Source organism: Melopsittacus undulatus, chromosome 3 (genome assembly GCF_012275295.1).
Source record: "Melopsittacus undulatus isolate bMelUnd1 chromosome 3, bMelUnd1.mat.Z, whole genome shotgun sequence".
Taxonomy (NCBI): domain Eukaryota; kingdom Metazoa; phylum Chordata; class Aves; order Psittaciformes; family Psittaculidae; genus Melopsittacus; species Melopsittacus undulatus.
The window spans coordinates 68,322,862-68,344,325 of record NC_047529.1 but is presented as its reverse complement, the minus strand read 5'-3'; the positions used below and the strand labels follow the sequence as shown (position 1 = coordinate 68,344,325).

Sequence of the window (21,464 nt, the reverse complement as noted above, 5' to 3'; positions counted from 1 at the left end):
TGAGGATATAGAGGGTCCTAGGAGCTGGGAACCCTGAGCTTTAGGCTATTCTGTGATCTTTCACCTTAACTTCTTGCTCAGGTTAATATTTACTGCACTACTGTAAGAGAACTGAAAAAAAAAAGAGAGCCTCTCCATCTGCTTTCTCTGTTGACTTGACTCCTAAGGGGACACAGCATTCAAGAGAGAACAAACAAATCCATGTGCTCCCCTTTCCCCAGCACTTACTTGCACACTTGTTAATGTCAGGATACCGTGTCCCATAGTATCCACTTGGACATGAGGAAAGACATACTCCAATCTGTTTCATGCCAATCCTCTCCAGAACAAAAAAGAGCCTGGGCTTACATGACAGGCATCCGTTGTAGTCAGAACATGTAGCACACCCTCCTTGGCAACCCTGGCTCACGTTAGGATGCACTGAGAAGACAAGCATTAAAATAAATAAATAAATAAAAGGTGAGAGAACAAGATATTAGACAAAACCATGAAATAACAGTTCCTCTGTACTTGGAAGGGTGGACTATTCACCTCTCTGAAAGCTCTTCAAGATTGCTTTATTTTTTCTTGTATCCCTTCTGACCTGACATTTCATTTCAGCAATTATTTCATCTGCATAAAGTGAAAAGCTCAGCTGATGTGCTCCCATCTTGCAGAAAAAGCTAACAGCAAATTATATTTGAAATTGATTTTACACAACAGCAGCATTCTAAAGAACAGTTCTTTTTGTTTTGATTATGTTCAGTGGCTTTTCTGCCCTCTGTGCAGTTGGCTCAGCAGATAAATACACGTTCACTTATCTTTGCTTTTACTAGCTGGATGATTAAAAATCAACCTAGTGTATAATTTCCTTTATTGACTAAATGCTCTTTTATTGAGTTCTGCTGTGCAGGAATATGCCCTTGTAAGATCTTGTAAGATCTGATGATAATTTACCTTAATAAGAAGACACAGGAGAGCCATCCTTCTCGCCCTCCTTCTTTCCCTGGAATGTTCTCTCTAGTGTGTTTTTAATCTCTAACAATTACAACCTGATGTTCAGACTTAACTGTGGCATTTACCCTGTCCCAGTCCCAGCATGGAGCATAGGTAGGATTATATTTGTCTTTCAATTGAATTATTCTAATTCTTCAAACAAGGAAAGGAAAACTTATTGCACTCATTGCTTTAGACTGTTCAGTTCTTCTTAAGGGGCTTGGGGGTAGCAGAAAAAAGGATGCTATTGCTGACTATCTTTTCAGTAGCAGACATTAATCAGTGTTTTACTTTTCAGTGGTAGAGAATAATGTTTTTCATCTTCCTGTACTTTAGAAGTTTTTAATTCCTCCTTGGTTGCACTCTTAAATAGGAGTTGGATCTGCAAAATAATCAAGCATCAAGTATCTCCAGACCCTGCATCCCCCTTTTTTATTACCTTGTCTTGCATGAGAAACCCAGACATTTTTCTAAGTGTAAGTTTTCATCTCTCAACCTGAGACATTGGGTTATGTTTCATATGTAAGAGAAATTCTATCCTCATTTATATTTGTAAATCCTATTTGTAAATACTGTTGGCTTCCTGTTCTGCCTTCTCCTCAGGCCAGGGGTAATTTTATAAATATGGACATGCCATACTTTGATTGCCTATTTTAGTGTTCTGATTTTATTTTTATCTGGAGAAACTGCTAAATAGCTTGCATCCACAATGAACTTGGTTTTGTCAGCTCCCTTTTGTGGATCCCTTGGAGGCAGACTAGAAGCACCTACAAATCTATGGCTTACAGGTTGAAAGCCACCACGTCGTGCTAGCTCAGGGGAGTTTTCCTAATGTCAGGAAAGTTCAGGAGTACCTCTGTACTTTGTTCACTTGCAGTTTTGGCAAAAAATAAATGGCCCATGAATGGGAAAAGAGCTCCTCTATGTGCTGAGGCTTCAATGAGCATATCAAAACCAGTCCTGCAATCTGAGAAACCCCAAAGAGAGTTCAAGTTCACTTTTCCTCTTTCATTAGTAGAATGAAGAATGGGGGTTATTTCTCTCAGTAGGGCTGAACACATAGGAGAAGGACAAACTTTGGCCCTGCTGCAGGCAAACAATTTCAATGAGAACATAAGAACCCAGTCCTCTGAGCCCCCTGAGGTACTCTGTAGAACAACCTGGAGGAAAGCATTCGACCACCAGGACAAACCACTACTATGAGAATAAACAGCATTCTGCGTAGTGAGAAGCTGCAACCCCAATTCAGTTATCAGACTTGCTTTCACTAGACTCTCAAAATACTGGGTGCTCAAGAAGTATAGCTACATTTTTCTGAAAAGATTCCAAGGATACAGAGTATATTGATTTTGAAATTAAGAGCCTAAAATTTGGCTTTGTTTTTAAAGTTAAGTAAATGAAAATGTCCTTGTCTCTCTCTCCCTGGCCTTGTGGCTCTTGTATAAAGCTACTTTCAAAGGCAGACAGAGTAACGTGATCTAAGAAGCTGACATTATTTAAAAACTATCCATGACTTTCCTTCATTAAGTCTGACAGGGGGAAGAAAAAGCAGCTGAAGTACAAAATATTTGTCATCAAAGCTGCTATATAAAATATGGATGATCACTTTTGACAGGAAACATATTATGTGTGAGCACCTGTGACACGTCATTATGAATAGGTTCTCTTGACAGAGAAAACATTATGTGCAACTGCTCTGAGGTCAAGCTGTGTGTGTGAGCCCTTGAGACAGGCAGTACTTTATTACCAAAAGATGATAATTCTTTATAGCTAAGGTCCATTACATGGCCAATTTCCATCTCCCCTTTAACTCCAGAAGTATTAAGTATAAAATACAATGTACTCCTAGCCATTTTCACTATTTCTGCCTCCTATCATGCATCCCATATACATCTCATACAAATAACACAATAAAAAAGAAAGCCTGTAGTTCCAAATGGAGAATCATAATGTTAGTATTACAGAGCAAAAAATAAGTTAAAATATGTTAGTCAAGCTCCATTTAGAGGCTGATTTCATGCCATGCTATAATTCAATGTGTGAAGCAAAAAAAAATCCATAGAGCAAAAGCCTCACTGAAAATTCAGAATTAACATTTTAAATTAAGAGACATTTTTTCTATTAAAAGCTGTAAAAGTGATTATTTTTTTTCATTGTCTCCTATTGTGCCTGACATTTCTTTAAGCCCTCTCTCTGTGTAATGAAACTTTCTCTCTTTGTGCTTGCTCTGAATGCTAGGTAGACCCTTGTTCTGGCTCAGGCAAGAAACAAAGCAGGGACAGCTGAGAGCTCCAGAAATTGGTACTGTTTGGAAGCACAATACTGGGCCTTGTCATTGAACTGAGAGAAAACAAATGGTGGGGGAAAAATATTTGTGTCTAAAACATGAGAGGGCATGTTTAAAATAAGGCATCTCCAAGCTCGAGCTGAAGATCTCATTCTCGTCACCTCTCAGCCTCCTCACTGTCCAGTTCAGTGCAGGCTCTTGCCTGATCCTTGCAATGGAGGGGCTGGTCCCTCCCCTACTGCAGAGGCTGAGTGGGGTTGAAGGGATTCCAGAAGTAAATGGGGTGCACTCAGGCTCTGAAACATCTTTCTGCTGCAGGGATGGAACTTATCAGTGCTGGGTACAGAACAGGCACTTACTCTTCCTCTGTCATTGCAGCAAGGTGTTAGTGCCTGCAGATCTCAAGCACTTTAGTGACTGCAGACCACAGCCACAAGGAAGCAAACAAAAGTTTTACCCTTTTTGTTCCCCATATCAGACACTGAGTTTAAGTAAGTGATGTGCTGCAACAAGCTGGGAACATAAACCCCATCGGGTGAAATCTGGCCATGGTACACCTGATGTAAGCGTTGCTTCAAATTTCTATACTTAGGTTAACAGCAAAATTGGGTAAGTAGTGTATGTGCACTGTAAGAAACGCTTTGAAGTCTACAGGTGAAAAAAGTGCTAGGAGAATGCAGGCCAATCCTATTAGCCACAGGTTCCAGATGTGGTAAGAAGGACAAAAAGAGGTCCTGTCTCTTGGCAGAGGGGCAGTCATTGTGGCCTCGTCAGTGAGGCACTGGCTGCAGAACCAGGTCTCAGCATTAGCATTTCAAACAAATGCAAGAAATGCTCTCACTTGTAACCACTTGGGGTTTTATGCCACCTCCTCCATTATAAAGACAAATAAAATGAAATATAAAAAATCCTCCACAACCCTTAGAACTCACTTTGATGAGGATGAAGTATTCCATGCATGGGCTGTCAGGAGCAATGTCTGCCCTTTTGTATTCAAACACTGCTTTGAGCACAGTGAAGTCCTGGACTTGCAAGGTTGGAAAACAGAACGCAGTAATGGGCAAAGTAAGTGGTGGGACCACAGAAACCCAGACAAGTTCTTCCCCATTTCCTACACAAGCATCAGCCAGGCCTGCTAACTCATCAGGTATGAAAGTATGTATGTGCAGGCTTGTGGATGGTGTTAGGTCTGGAATCTATCCCTCCATTTTTCTTTTTATAAAATCTAAATACTGGAGATCAGAGAAGACACAAAGTTAATCTTGAACTATTCTCTTCCCCTGCCTGGATTTAAGCCCTTTTTTGGAGGCTTTTTTTTTGTGCAGGCTGTTTGTCCAGATATTAGTTTTAAGCCTCATTAGCAAATGAAATCACTGGGGATTTTCCTTTTTCATAATATTTTCCAAAGCCCTGCTCTGGAAACAATGAGCTGTGGTCTCTGTTAAAAATAGCAAGTTAAGGACAAGGAGCTGAATTGGAATCTGAACTTTCAATGACAAAGCGATAGGAGATTTTGACTGCATGCAGCAAATGAATTCTAAAAAAACTTTGCAATGACATTTTTTTCACCAGTTTTACTTTATATATACATCAGATTTATAGGATCAAAGGAAATGCAGGAGGAATCCAGTGGGTGTATCTTCTGAAAGCCAAGGGAAACGCTCAGGGTAGAAGTATGTTCTTTGCCCATTTGCTGCAGCTGAGGTGCACTGTCTCATCACCAATCTTCAGTGACAAGATGTCCATTTAGAGGCTCGCCCTTGAAATGGATGTGCCGGACAAACAAAATTAATCCTTGCCATTGCTGCTGCTACTCCTGGTTTCCTGGGCTTGTGCCCTCTCACAGGAAATACTTTCATAGCAGAGCTGCTCTGGAATTCAGCCTCCCTGGTTGGGCTGCCCCTTACCGCGAGTCCCAGGCCATGCCTTGACTTTGCCCACCAAGTGGCATCCGAGCAGGCACTAGCCCTTGTGGTGGAGAGGATTTGGGATGGGATATCCCATGGGCTTTCATGTCACTTGATCACTCTGTGCATTCACTGGTGTTCATTTCTCTCTCTCTTGACTAGTGTGAACCAGCTGCCTGGGGCAATGGCCTGAAAACAATACTTCATTTAAAGCAGAACTACTCTTCATCACGCAGACCATCCTTTAGCAAATGCAGGCAACATTTGGCAGTGAGCTCTTCTAATGAGAAAGTCATTAAGGAATTCAGTTTACAAACCACAGTGTATTTCCTCAGACTCTTTCTTGGGCAGTGTTTCTCTGTGTGGAAATGGGTTAGAAGTGGAACGGACAATGGTGCGGCAAATCCACCGAACCAACATGTAGGCAACAAGCAGTGAGGAGCAAGGAGAAAGCCCAGGAGTGGTGGGGCAGCACTGGGAGAGTGAGTACAAATCAGACTGACAAGTTGCATTATCAGTGCTAGATATATTGTCAGCCTGAGCCAAGATGAAAACTGAGCTTAAACTTGCTGGCTAAGCTCTGCTTGATTGCTCAGCCTTAAAGCACCCACAGGGAGGCAAGGGACTTGATGTGTCATGATGGGGCAGCAGTTGGGCTCTGTGAGGAAGATAGACCCATACACAGCAACTACTACACTGGGTTGGCCATAAGTTTTCTGGGATGCAACTGAACTAGGGGTGATAGCTGAGGTATGTGGCCTATCCATCCATCCTCCCCTGTATCTACAGGAGTCTGAGGCAGCCTTGAAAGGAGAGGCAGACACAAAAGGAGCCAATAAGAAAAATCAGTCTAAAAATCAACTGTTAAAGGCTTCATGTCTTCTGTTTCTCTTTGCGATCTGAACTTCACAAATACTTTAAGATTTCTTTCTAATAAGATGGTAGCTCCTCCAGAGTTTTGCCTGACTTCACTTTTATGTCAGAGCATTTCTGCATTCTGTGGTGCAAAAGGCAGAACAAAGAAGATCCTTAAATGTCCTCCTGTGTTTTGAAGGAAAAAGATCCCATAAGGACTTAAAACAAAATTTCTTCAAACATCTGCCTGGCTTGACAGAATATTTTCCTCCTCAAGAGGCACTTCCCATCTGATGGAAAACAAACCAACCTATTTTGTTCACCAAGTGTCAACAGTTCTAAAAAGCAACAGAAACATGAGTATGGGCTGTCCCAGTCTCAGGGAGTATCTGTAACTCTTCTGTAGTGGTGTCTACAAGAAAGGAGGCCCTCAGCCCAGATGGCCAAGATCTCACCGGGGAATGCCTCATCATTATTAAACACATGTCTGGCAAAGTGATCCTGAAAATTAAGTATACTGGCTGCCAGAACACATTTGTCCTGAATTTGGTTAGAAAGAGCATCAACAGGCTGAAAAATCTCACCAGGGGTGCAGAGTTTTATGCAGTCTCCTAGCATCTTCAGCACAACAGAAATCAGCCACAGCAACCACAAATGGCTCCTTGTCATTCCAGAGAGTTTTGTAAATAAACTGAAAAATTCTTTTCATGGACAGAGAAGGGAAATTGACTTTTTTTTCTCACATACCATGGAGCACCACCAAAATTCAGGGATCCAGGAAGTTTAGCCAGTATAGGAATCAAAGAGGATCCCCGAGGCAAGTTGCCCTAAGCACCCCAATAGTGATGGTAAAGGTAAGACCAGGTAACACAATATGTTTTCACATCAAGTACTAAATTTAAAGTCAGCTGTAGCTGTTTCCATATACCCAGCCTTCAAGACTCTACATCATTAATCTTCTTTAAAAGTAGAAAACTGAATTACAATAGTTGCATAAACCTATAGTTGTATAACCAATATGTCAGGACACTTGTCAGACTCAGCTACTTACAAATAAAGCATCTGTGCTGACATGAAAAAAGGAGGTGTGAGTTTTGGAAAGAGATTATATTTGATGTATATATATTTAGACAGTATTTTAATACTTTAATCCTGCAAGATGCTGTCATGAAGATCCCCAGTTGATTTTACACTGATCATATGCGTACAGAACTCTGAAAACGAAGTTGTCAATGTCACGGTGACTCCCATAACTCCCCAGTCTCTTCCCTACAAGAGATGCATATGTCTACCAAGTAGAAAGGATACAGCTGTATATTGCACATGCTTATTCTTTGAAACATACAGTCTTTCTGCTTGATGCTCGCCTCCCATCTATTGTTTATGTGTTTCTAGAAAAGCTTGTTGGTGCTCAGGTTGTCCTGGTGGCAGCAGAGTAAGCCCCACTGTTTGCTTCTCCTGTTTTATTCCTTTAGCATACTGGAGACTTATTGTTGCATATTACACAGATGCTCATTTATTTCCAAGCTGTATAAGGATCACTCAGCTCATACTGTCAACATTACACAACTACAGTAGCATTTGCAAGTTTCTCGTTTCCCACAGGGTCTTTTGAGACCAGAGTTTTTCTCTCAAAGTTTTGTTTCAGAAACCACAGAAAGAACAGCAGGATGTAACAGATTTTACTTTCCATGCTGGGGACTAGGGAGAAGGGTTTAGACAGCAAAAGCCTGTAATCCCATGTCAAAGCTATGATTTTCTACTACCATGTTTACAGCGTTAAAAAATTAATAAGCCAGACATGAAGCCAGGCCACTGCCTTGGCATTGCTCAGATGTGCCTTTGGTCAATTACTTAATATCCTCTCAATTTTGTGTATTTTCCTAAGTGGAACTGATCAAACGTTTGTACTGAATAAAATTATTTTTTTCTGTGTAACAATTAAATTCATACCATACTGAAGCTAACTAAAAGCCCCAAAGTATGTTGCTTGCAGGGGAACTGTTCTGGACTGATGCCTGCAAACATTGAAGTGGAACCTATCTCTTTACATTCAAGTCTTACATCAAGATTTGATCCCAGAGTATAGATAGTAAGGAGTATTACAGTGCTGGAAGGTGTCTAAAAATTGTTTTCTATAATTTTTAACAAGAGGAAAATCTGATCTCAGATTTTCATAAAGGAAAAAGAGTAAATTCTCCAGGCTGACAGGACCATGCATCTGTCAATGACACAAAATGCTGTCCAGAATTCCAAGTTTAAATTAACGATTAAAATATTAGATTCAGTGACAGCTTCTCTGCTGTAGTGCTGTGTAGTGATGCATATACTATCAGCACTCAGCAAATGATGAGCCAACTACACCTTTCCCTCATGCCCCTGGGACCCATGCCAGTCTAAGAAAAGGAGGAAAAAAGGAGTGCAAAGCATGAACAGTATGGTATGAAACTGGATTCAACTCTGATGGAAAACAGACAAGAAACTTAATCACCATTCAGCTTGGACTCACTGAAGGAAGTCCTGGCCCACCAAAGTCAACAGCAAAGCTCCTGCAAAGAGATGGGTGAGGATTTCACTAATTTGTTAATTAACTTAAGAGTACTCTGTGGTTTGGAGTACAGTTACCTGATTTTTAGGGGGCACTGTGATTGGATGGCCTGTTTTGACTGGAATTAAGTAATTGGATGGGAGAGATTTAAGTAGGCATTTGATTCCTGAGAAACTGACTCAGTTCAACAGCTCCCCATGCCTGGCTCTCCTCGTGAAGTAACTATGAATGGCACGTAGTTAGGGCTTGTTTCATCACCCCTTCTGCGCACTGCCCTTCCTTTGAAGTCTGAGCCTTTCCCTCCCAGCCAGCTTCACTGCCTCACACACTGATCCACATGAAAGAAATTTAGTGCTCACACCAAGCATCATTCACTTCCCTAAAACCGTAATACATCTAACATCATTGCAGTGATACACAGCAGGCAATTTACAGTCAAGCTAAAGCCATGATAGCAAGTATTTGAGCTGAATTATTGGGGTGACAATGATGAAATCAAGGCTATTGTCCATTTTGTGCTTAAACAGGGATGCAGTTCATTTTTTATGTGGTGATGTACCACTGCTGCTCCAAGGATTTGTGCACAAATCAGCTAAACTGATTGCAAGAGAAAATTAATTAAAATGAATTATGATTTCTTGTTTGGTTTAGTTTTGTTTTTTTTTTTTTTAATGTAACATCTGTAAAAGTATGTTCTTTATCCCCAAACCAATTAATAGTATAATGCTGACACATCAAACTTTCCAGATAGTTAAATTAATAGAAAATTTATGCGCAGGCTGTCTTTGAAAATAGAAGCTGTAAACTGCAAGGGGTTGTTGGTGGCTGTTGCAGCCAGTGGTTGCTCAGACTGGGTGAGCTTTATGCAGCCACACAGGTAAATGCCAAGCAATGCCATTACAACCTCAATGGTCAGTAAAATCAATCAATCACACCTTTCCCTCTAAAGCTAGTTTGCCTGCAGCAGTCCTGTTGAGTGTGTTAGTGACACAAAGAGTCTGTGCGGACGCTAAAATGCCCTGTCGTCCCATTGCTGCCACCTCCAATGTAGCAGACAACCGTCACAGCTGCTAGGTCAATGCAGGATGAGACCTGGTCCCCTCTATCCACCTTTGCCCATGCTTTTCATGCTAAGAGGTGCCCCATGGCCACCACCTCCCTTGCAACCTAAGGCTGAAAGCTGCCAGGCTGCTCCAGCCTCTTGAGGATGCACTGGGAGGGATGTGCAGCAAGCAGGAAATCAGTTTAATCAGTTAAGAGTCTCTGTGAATGTTTTGCTCTGCTACAATGACTGCCCATAAAGATTGTACCTATAGTGGACAATGAGAACGCTATTTCACAAGGATTTTCAAAAGTGGGATTAATGCAAAATTGCCATAAAATGCAAAAATTTATATAATAATCCACAAAAGGTTAAAGATAGTCCATTTCATTTGTTGTGAATATTTCTATTTTTAGCGACTGATGTGCTCTAATAGATGTTTTTTCTGACAGTGATCCTCCGAGTGGCTTTAATTTGCAATAAGAATAGTAACAACATAAAGGTGATAAGGAATGGGAAGATACAGAATTTCAATTTAAAAGAAAAAGGAAATAGTTAAATAAAAAAAATTTTAAATAAACTGAGGCCACCTATTGACAATACTAGGTAAAGAAAAACAAAGTTATATGATTATTTATAAACCAAAGAAATTAATATCTAGGAAACTTAAGATTAGTCTTATGAGTGTAATTAAATATTTTATAGTAAGAATTGCAAAGTCAAAGGTTCTGAAGCCACTCTAGTGTTTTTTTCAACAGAAAATAAGAAAATAAAAAAAGTCTTATGTGCTCTAAAATCTGCTTAACCTAAACATTTGTTAATCTATGAATTATAACTTGTAGGGATGAGTGGGGTTTATTTGTTTCATATATTATTTGATGTTGCTGATGCACATCCAAAGGGATATCATAGAATCATAGAATAGTTAGGATTGGAAAGGACCTCAAGATCATCTAGTTCCAACCCCCCTGCCATGGGCAGGGACACCTCACACTAAACCATATCACCCAAGGCTTCATCCAACCTGGTCTTGAACACCGCCAGGGATGGAGCATTTGCTCCCTGGGCAACCCATTCCAGTACCTCACCACCCTAACAGTAAAGAATTTCTTCCTTATATCCAGTCTAAACCTCTGCTGTTTAAGTTTCAACCCATTACCCCTTATCCTATCACTACAGTCCCTAATGAATAGTCCCTCCCCAGCATCCCTATAACCCCCCTTCAGATACTGGAAGGCTGCCATGAGTTCTCCATGCAGCCTTCTCTTCTCCAGGCTGAACAGCTCCAACTTTCTCAGCCTGTCTTCATATGGGAGGTGCTCCAGCCCCCGATCATCCTCGTGGCCCTCCTCTGGACTTGTTCTAACAGTACCATGTCCTTTCTCTATGTTGAGGACACCAGAACTGCACACAGTACTCCAAGTGAGGTCTCATATCTGACACTTTTTATGCACAAGTGAACAAGTAGTCTTAAAAATGCACTTTCGCTAAAGCATTTCACTAGTAACAATGGTAGGAGTCACATAATTTAGGCTGGATAACAGGAGCATCCACAGGGAACATGTTTAACCTTACTCTGAACATGCAAGTACTAATATGTGAGACAATTCTTCTTACCCAACTTGTTGCAAAAAAAATTATCTATTTGCTGTTTTGTGTCCAGAGAGAGCTGCCTTTTCAGGTGTTGGATACTTTTGCCAGCTTGCAAAATATCCTTGGCACCTTACAACAGTGCTCCATTGAAGAATTTTTCATATAATTACGGTAGTGAGGAAGAGGGGACTATTTAATTCTGTTTTGTCATGCTGTAAAATAATTAAGCTGATGCAGAACAAATGATAGAAATAGAATGCGTTGCTACAAATAAAACTGTGTACTCTAAGCTATACCAATCATTAGCTAAGCTTCGGTGAAAACCAAACATCCTCTAGATATTAGAAAAACATGAAATCACAGCAGTTATTTTTAAAGCATCCAATATGATGAGTATTTGGCAACTCAACTGGTGGCTAGTGGCTTGCGGCACCACGTTGGGCTGCCATGAGACAGGGCTCGGATATGAGATGACCGCAACAACACCACCCCAAATGCTGGGCTGCTGCAGCAAAAAATGTGATAAAAAATGACACAAGCAGATGCCAAAATGGAATAAGTGAAAGGAAAGGTTGAACTGTATCCTAGTATGAAAACATCCCTCTTAAATGACTCCTTGACCTCACAGAGTTGCATGAAGCAAGTGAAGCAATTTGCTCCCCAAGAGAGGTAGCAGTTCTGCACAAATAAATGCCTCTGGTGAAGGGAAGCGAAATTGTACCTGGGGATTCTGTCCTAGGGCAGAGTGATGGACCCAGTTATCAGCCTGTAATCTGTAGAGCACCAGAGGTCTGCATCATGTCAGAAATGAGGAAAAATTATTGTGATGGTAACAATTCCCCGTCCCCAAAGCAAGCATACACATAGTCCAGTGCAGATAAAAAAGAAACAAAGAGCATGGAATAAAAGCAATAGGTGAACTTTCAACATGTAGTGACTTTGTCTTTCCCTATATTCAAAACCCTTCTAGAAACACTGCTATGTGCTTTTGGAGAAAGCTAGGGGTTCCTGGATTTGAAGGCTGGTGAAGTTGCCTGCTTATAGTCTTCTTCTAGCATTGGAAAGTTAAAAGCATTAGCATAAATATTTTCAAACCCAGGGCCTCCAGAGACAACTAATCTGCTTCATTCCTATGTACATAACCTGATTTTCAGAGTGCCTGTGGAAGATGCAGATGGTCGGAGGTCTGAAAATGCAACTATTTATTCAGAAGTCCAATCAAAGTATTGCTGCTTCAGTTCTAGAGCCAAACATTAAACTTTTGGCCTTGTCATCTTTGGGCTTCATTTTCCTCATCTGCAAAGGAGAAACGATACCTATCTCTTTGGAGTGTTGAAGTGTTTAATTCATGGATATTTATAATATGTCCTCAGCTTTGGGTGAAATTCCTGGCTTCTTTGCACATTCAAGCCCTCGTGTGATTCTGTTCCTGGAACCACATTAAACTTTGCTTTATACAAATTCTCTCATATGCACCAGATTGTTATGAATACAACTACTGAGCCGTGGGTGCAAGTGTGGTAACAATTTATTGTAGTCACTCACACAACCTTTCCATGTACAGATTTCAAAGGCTGACTGAGACAAGTTGAGAAGCCAGTTCTTTTAACTTTCTGATTTCTGCTCTGGGACTGAAGAGATTAGATTATTGGAAAACATGCTATTAGCACTGGCTTGTGGCCAAAGGGTCTGCTATGCATTCTGCAAGGGGTGCTGTACTTGCTGTAAATTAAGGAAAAGAGCTGAGTAAATTACTCCAGTGAGGAATGTTCCCTTTGGGAATTGTCCACAGCAAACGAGAGCTGTGGTTGGTGAGCAAAGAGCAACAGGGAGAAGAAAAATAACAAAAAAGGTCAGAAATTTCAGGGGAATAAAAGGCCCTTTTTCTCCTCTATACTGAGCACCAAGTTAACAAGCTTTAATGTTTGTTGATCCCCTTTTATGCTCCTTTCTGCATACCCAGACCCAATTGAAAAAATAAATAACCCACAAACAATTATTGTGTAAGCCCATTAAATACCTCCCTATCCAAAAAAGCACATCAGCATATGGTTATCTTCACACATGTGTTACAGACTCTTTGACTTCAATTAGACTTAAATACCTGATTAAAATTAAGGACACATTCTTGAATAGAGGCTCTTGTGCTTGGAGCAGACACGTATCTTCCTAAAGTAGGCAAAAGCCTAACTCTTAACATACTAACTTTGAAAATAGTGCCTTGGACTTCTTATCCATTAACTAATTTAAAGCTTGAACTATTTTTCATTTTTAATCTTCTCAATGTTTATAGGCAATTTTGTAGTGAAGAAAACAAAAGATCAAATGTTTTCAACATAATTACTGTTTTCACAGTGTTCCAGAGAGCAAAACCTTTTTTTCCTTTTTAAAAAGAGAAGAAAAAAAAGTTCTTCCCTAATTCTACAGAGAAAAGTATAGCTATGTGAATTTAAAAGGCTTATGAAAGTCTTCTGTTACTATTTTAATGTATTAAGTTTTTAAAGTTAATATTCATGCATTTTAAATCACTACCATTATATCTGGGAGTAAGATTCCTACAGTGCCTCTAGTTAGCAGGCCTGTTTCTTTGTGTTTCAGCAGGAGACCCAACACAGATTATAATTTCATTATTTTTTAATATAAAGATTTTCAATTTTGAGATTTTGAGGAAAAGAGATTGCTTTGATTTCAGTAAGAATCAAACTGGTGTCCTATAAAAGGAGACACTCAAAGCCCATTCATTAATCTCAAAAGTATCTTTTTTAGCTTAAATCTGCTGTTTACTATATAATACTTTCCATACCAACATCATATGTAACACTCCATATGGAAAAACGCCAGTACAACAAAGGTATTCTCACAGAAAATTAGAAGGAGGTGTTAAAGGGGAAGCCAAGTGAAAAAGAGGCCAAATGATCAGGAAAATTATTACAAGGTTTTTCACAGACTTGAAAAAGAAAATAAATGTAATTATTGCAAACTGTAATTTGTATTACAAACTGTATTGTAATTTCCTTAAAAAAAAATAAAAAAGAAAGAAACAAGCCAAAAACCAAAACAAAGCCCAAGAACATGAGATAATCATCTATCAACAGCAGCAGGAACAATAAGGCTCAAAAAATATGTGCAGTTCTGGAGGACTTTTCACCTTGTGGTCTTCAAGGCACTTTATAGTAATCAAGCAAGATGAAGCTCCATGATGTAAGTAAATGCTTTAGGGGTCATATTACCTTCCTCTTAGGTGACTGCAACAGCTCTTTAACAACACATGTTTGGAGAAGTGGAATGCACTGCCTATTTCATAGCTGCTATAACTAGTCTGAACTGAGACATTTGGGAAACCTCTACTGCTGAAATTAATGGCTTTTACCAGCAAACCCAGCTTGATTGCTATCAGATTTATTCTGCTTTTTATTGTAAGGAGGAGGTGCAACCATCCCAATGCCCATGCTGAAGAAATAGTTCAGTACTAGGGATTCAGAAGGGTCATTGCATCACCTTGCTCCTGTTTTCTTCCTCTGAATATCTCTAAGCTCTTCAGTGTCTTGATGCTACATAATAACTGAGAGCTGCTGGTGCAGGTGGGGCAGAGCCATGAGGGAAGGTGGTACTGGGATGTCTTCATGGTCTTCGGTTCCATCACGAACACAGTTGCCTAGTCACAACATAGATCAGCACTATGGTAAACCCTACTACAATTCTGTTATGACTTTATAAGCAAAGAACAGCCTCAGGAAATTTTAACACCAAAAGAGTTCCAGGCCTTAAATAGGACTGAGATGGGATACATTAAACCCTCAGTCATGCCTGTTCTTAGAGCTGAAAAAGCACAGTGAAAACTGCATATATCTTAGTGAAGTGTTTTCTCCAAAACCAGTATTGTCTGAGGCATACTCTGCAGCAGCACCTCTTTCTCTAGGTGGGAAAAGAGTCTGTAATTATTACCCCTAAAATATATGGTGTTGTAAAGCTATCTGCTACTGAAAGTCAAGGTACAATGGATCAATGGTTGGAAATGGGCATCAGTAAGTCTCAACTGCATTATCAAAGACAAATTTCAGAAAGCCTTGACAGTTAAGTCATTGCAATGGTCTAAGGGAAGCAGTACAACCTCAGTCACATGCATGTATGCTTCCAAGAAGGGGTCACACATCATTCTAAAAGCATGCTGCAGTTTAACCATAATTTATTGTGCCAGAGAAAGGAACCATTGAGTGGGTCTTACAGTTTTTGCTATGCACCTTCAAACATCCCTCACTGCTGTACCCCTGGCTATGGCCCGCACATGCAGCTGTTTGTTGGCATGCACCTTCAAACATCCCTCACTGCTGTACCCCTGGCTATGGCCCGCACATGCAGCTGTTTGTTGGCATTTTGCCTTAAGATAGTATTAGCAATATCACCGTTTTCTTCCTCAAAGTGAGTTGTATTATGCTCATCAATCTGATTCTGATGACACAAGGAAAGTGAATGAAATAATTGTGGATAAAAGCAAATAAAAATGCCATATTTTTAATATAGGGTGATGAGCCAATATTTTCTTTGTGATTTGAGAACTACTTGCTTCACAGGAGTTTTCAGAAATAAAATAAACTTCAGTTTCCTTAAAACAAACTCCACATTGTTGCCTTATGAACAAAATTGGATTTTTATGTCTCATAAGGTTTCAATGTAGCATATCTGCTGGATGAGGCATCAGAGTAAGCAAACAGATGGTAGGAGACTTGTTGATTTTACCATGATATATTTGTGCAGGATAAAGACGAGGAGAATCTCAAGAAAGTATCCTTTTGATTTCACATAATTTTCTCTTTCTGTGTCTTAGCCACTTGTCTAATGCATTTTAGTATTCATACGAAATTACTGGCAAAACAAAATAAAATGAACAGTACCTTTTAGTTATTGAAAGCCTAAATATATATCTAAAATTCTTCAACCATATGGTCTCTTCCTCAGTTTATTCCTTATATCAGAGAAAAGTAAGAAAGCACTAGCAAATTAGTATTTCAAAGAGGATGTAAAGATGATGGAATGTTTTTTCCTAGAAAAAAAAAATGGAGTGCAATGATGGAATACTCCTCTGTCAAAAAGTAGAAGGAATAACAAGTGATGTTATTCACTGTTCTTTTCTTTTCTGAACTACAGCATATATTCCACTTTGTTTCTTCAAACCACCATCTTGGAGGAGTGTTTAAGGTGCTATCTTGCAAAGAACATTAACTTAAATAGCATATTCTCTCAGCCAGTATGGCTGTGAACAAAAGAAAACATTTTGTGGCCTCTCTTTTTACACTTTTCTTTCATCCCCATTGCACTGTGGCTCCTGTTCTGAAATTGTAAAGCTGGATTTCCTCCCACTGACCCTGGGGTATGCATTCACATCTGGGGTAAGTGGCTGTAAAGTGCTTCTATTCCCAGTCAGCAGTTTCACACTCCAAGTGCATGTGCTTATGCTGTAACCAACTATATAGCAATTGAATAGCAAATTTTGAGAACAGTCCTTTTCATCATGATCATTACATTGTAAGATAAATGTGAATAACTGCCTGACCTCCTGAAGCTCCCAATCACCATACATCCTACCTGAGAAAGCTGGGGCTGTTCAGCCTGGAGAAGAGAAGGCTGCGTGGAGACCTCATAGCAGCCTTCCAGTATCTGAAGGGGGCCTACAGGGATGCTGGGGAGGGACTATTCATTAGGGACTGTAGTGATAGGACAAGGGGTAATGGGTTGAAACTTAAACAGCAGAGGTTTAGACTGGATATAAGGAAGAAATTCTTTCCTGTTAGGGTGGTGAGGTACTGGAATGGGTTGCCCAGAGGAGGTCTCTGTTCAAGACCAGGTTGGATGAAGCCTTGGGTGATATGGTTTAGTGTGAGGTGTCCCTGCCCATGGCAGGGGGGTTGGAACTAGATGATCTTGAGGTCCTTTCCAATCCTAACTATTCTATGATTCTCCTTGGCACTGTCAGGAAGCTCAGAATGGCTCCCTCACTCCACTCCTACTGGCTACTGGCTGTAAAGGTGGAAAAGTGTCAGCAGCTGGAAGCCTATAAACAAGTTCAGAAAGACTGAGGCCTAAAGAAGATTTCATGGCTTTGTGTGTCCCACTTTTGGACCTGAACATTATGTGATGCAAGGCCAGACCCAGCCTGTAGCAGTCATTCTCTTGCAGATGGCTACTGACTTCAGCCAAACACCAGAGCTGACCCCTTCATCAGTAGTACTTCAAAAATGCACTGTGCCCGCTGGAGTCATGCATATCACTGCCTACACTTTGAGTCAATCTCATGCTTGGGAAGTGCTACTAAGACATGTTGTTTCATTTGTGTTGGGTACTAGTTGACCTTGCAGAGGAAAAGCTGGAGCAGACATTACCCTCCTTACTCTTGACACCAGCTCAACATCTGACCTAGTGAGGAGGCTGTTAATAGCTTCTTTTGCCATCTCCCTTTCTGCTTAACTTGCTGAGGCCTACTTCAGGTGATCACAATGATTCTGTCTTCTTTTCTTTCTCTGGTAAACTTGCAACACCAAATTTCACTTTAACAAGTTTCATGCTTCGCTGCTGTGACACTGAAGCCAGCAACTCTGTAAGCTACGAAGATCAGTGATGAGAGTAACCAACAAGTCAGCATATTCCTGTTCTGCAGCCCGTACCCAGCTCTCCCAGTTGCCCAGCTTGCTTTTATTTAGTTCTTCAGTAAAGGTCTCAACTCACATACAGAAAATTGTAACTCTAAGTTTGAAAAGTCATATGTGTCTGTGAAACTGAAATGAAAGGATGAACCCAGGTAATTCCTAGACTATCCAGACATTTTCTTGAAGGTAGGGGGACAGGAAAGGAGGAGGCTGCCAGTTTCAAAAATTAGATATGATACTAAGAGGTCTGCCGTATATGCATTATTTCTGAGTAGCAGACGTCACCTCCTTAGGAAAGCATCACAAGTAGCCTGGATAACCCCAGGCCTTTTTTACTGCAGGATCTAACTGGTGCAAGGTAGACACTGGAGCCAAGTCTTCTGATCCATTTTTTACCCCTTCTGTATTGGAACCAGAACACTCTACTCACTGCAAACTGACAATAAATAATGCAATTAAAATGAAAAAAGAAAATAATCAGTATCACCCACCTTTATTGGGATAGAAAATTCTACTGTGGTATGCACATGCATAGGCATGTACCTGCTGTTCACTCTGTTCCTCGAATATCACATATTGTTTCAGCAGAGAAATTGGTTAGCATGTAGATGCATTTATACATCTTCCCTCATTTCAGTTTGCTATAAATGCAGCCTTTTTTATTCTGACAACTGTCTCCACTGGAAAGTGACTACTGTCAGCATTACTTATTAAGTATCTCATTGTCAGCCTCAGCACAGTATTTGTGTTTGTTCCTTCTCAGCTCGTAATATTACACTGTGCAGTGGAACATTTAAGACACTGCATAATTGGGATAATTTTAGAATACAGTAAAAGTTACAAATTCCACCAGAGCAGAGCTTGGTTTTGGTTTGGTGGGGGAGTTTGGTGTGGGTTTTTTTGTTTGTTTGTTTGTTTGTTTTGTTTTTTTCTTGTTTGGGGAGGGGGGATGCGGCAGATCAGAGAAAGGCAGATGCCTGAACTGGGGAATGAGTACTTTCACAGCCTGATACACATCATTTAGAATACATTGGTCAGGATAACGGACTCTGCCCATTGCTGTCTACAGGATTTGCAAGCATGGTGCACACATTACAGAATGCTGTCTCCTCACTGATTATTTATAATGATAACACACTGATGCTCAAATTACACTGTGTTCTGGCTGCTGCCTTCTATTTTGCACTTTCCTACAAGCAGCCCAGAGGTAGGACTTTCATAGGCATTTGTAAAGTGCCTATTGCTGCAAACATTAACAAGAACTATCACTTAGGAGCAGTTACTTACACTTTGTTTAATCTCTAATGGATTCTTCTAAATATTTACAGTAGAACAGTTGTCAGACCAAATGTTGGAAATTACTGGCAACTTCCCAGCAGCCAAAAAGGAAAGAGAAAAAAGAGAAGAGGGGAGAGGAGAGGAGTGCACTCATTGCATTCTTCTGTGGGATTTTAGTAAATCAGGGTTTGCAACTTGGTGGTACTGAGCAAAGATAGTCCAGAGAATTGTACATGCACCAGCTTCAAGCCGTGCTTCAGCCACATAAAACTGCCTCTATTCTTGCTTATCTTGAGGGAAGTCACTGTTTGCTTTGCAGACCCTGTAGTAAATCAACTGCCTGAAAGGCTGGTGGCTGCTGCAAGAGTTGGAGAAGCTCTAAACTTTGGGGGTGTCAGTAGGGCCCAGTGCACTTTGCTGTTGGTTGCATTGTGCCTTGCAATTGTGCAGTCTCTTGGCTGTTAGATCTGGAGCCTGCAGTATTCCCCTGTTATTGTGGCTCCCCAGCACAGGCTGACTGCAGGCATACAGGCTGTAAAAAAAAAAAAAAAAAAAAAAGAAATAAAGCTAAGCCTGTGAGGCTGAAATCAAGCCTTTGGTGGGTTTCATCTCCACAGCCTCTTAAATTGCTTTGGCTCTGATGGGCAAGATGTGTGCGAAGATGCAACAAGAAGATGGGCAGCTGTGAGGGCTTGTGCCTTCTGAGAGGGTTCCACATGCCAGCAGGATATCCAGCTGTGCCCAACAGCTGGGGTCCAGGCAGGAAGGAGGAGGGGAGGGCAGCTTCATCACTGCTTTACAGCTGGCATAAGTGCTGGCACATGGGAGGGGGAGCTTAGACAGGAGGCACTTGTGTGACTCGTTGTCTCCCACTGTGACACATCAGGTCTGTACTTACACAAAAAGGTTTCAAGGATTGTTTCTTGCTTTGGAAAAATTTCCATCTATTTGAAAATGAGAGCTTTGCCTGAATAAGTATCTGTGACTTCAATCAGACATAGAAATTTTCTGTAGTATTTGCTATTGCAAGGGCCTGTCCTAGTTTTGAGACGTGTGTGTGTGTGCATGTGTGTGTGAATGTGTATGTGTATGAATGCATGTGCGAGAGGGAGAGAAATCTCACTGCCTAAAACTGTTCTGCCAAGATAAACTTTGGAGCATTTTATAAATTAACTCTGCTCTATGTGTTTATTTTTCTTTTGGAGATTCTAAAAGGAGACTGTTCAACTCATCTTATTAGGGGCAGCATATTTTTTTAAAGAGAAAAATAAGTTCCTACTCTGCACTGGAAAGTATTTGCTATTTTCAGCTAAAGTATTCTTTCCTTCTGACCTGGCATATTAGATAAGATTTATATTTCTGACCTGACATTAGGTAGTTAAGATTTATTCTTCTATATTAACTTTACTGAGCTTGCAAGCTATTCATTTGCAGCATAGGGAATATATTTATGGCAGAAGCAAAGAAAGTTCACTAGAAAGTACTAAAATATGTTATTAGGAGTGTCCCGTAGGCTGATGAAAATTGTGAATACCCTTGCAGCTGGCTCCCTTCTGGCTCTTTTTTCCTTCTTTGTTATTTCAACTTTAAAACTTGAATTTGAAGTCAGTTTTGATGGTGAATAACTTAAAAGAGTCCAGATGATTCTAATATATCTGCATATATATATGAAAGTATATGGTGTGATTGAGAGGTACAGGCAAGGGGATAACAAGTGACTTGAATTCTCTCCGTGTTATGCTGGCAGTGACCCAGACATAAGTAACACTGGACCTTGCTTTCCTGCCAGTATAAATCAGTAGGATCTCCACTGAGGTTTAAAGCTGTTGTGTGAGTGAGAGCTGATTCAGATCTAGAGCTTTCCTACATCCAAAGGTGTGGGCCCAGGCAATCTGTTAATGTCCAATTGACTTAAAAGAGGGGAACCGCAGACTATGAGGGAAACCTGGAAGCACTTCAAGCCTCTGTAGACAGAAATTTGGAAAATTAAAGTCCTCCTATTGAAATCAGTGACAAAACCTCCCATTAACTTCAATAGGAACAGAATCAGGCTGTAGAAATGGCTAGGAGCCAAAGAACTGGATGGCTCAACAAATAGGTAATAGGAGCTGATGACTTTCACCAATAAATCACCAACACAAACCTGGCTGTGCTTGGTTTAGACTCAAAATTGCTTTCATCTGATGTTTGTTTGAAACTGTACACATTTTAAAACCTTCAAGAAGAACTGACAGTCATGATAGCTGTCTCAGCAAGAGGCCAGTGGATGGACAGGGTGTGATATCTCCTCTGTCCCCACATACATCCTCAGAGGGAGTTGATCTTTAAGAGAAGCAAG

At 40.4% G+C, this 21,464-nt stretch overlaps 1 protein-coding gene across 1 annotated transcript in view; it reads right to left on the bottom strand.

Moving 5' to 3' along the window:
• Positions 1–21,464, bottom strand: part of RSPO3 (R-spondin 3) — a 61,014-nt gene that overhangs the window by 26,666 nt on the left and 12,884 nt on the right. Inside the window, exon 2 of the mRNA XM_005154728.3 lies at positions 229–420. Coding sequence (XP_005154785.1) covers positions 229–420 — 192 coding nt within the window. The remainder of the gene's footprint in view (positions 1–228; positions 421–21,464) is intronic.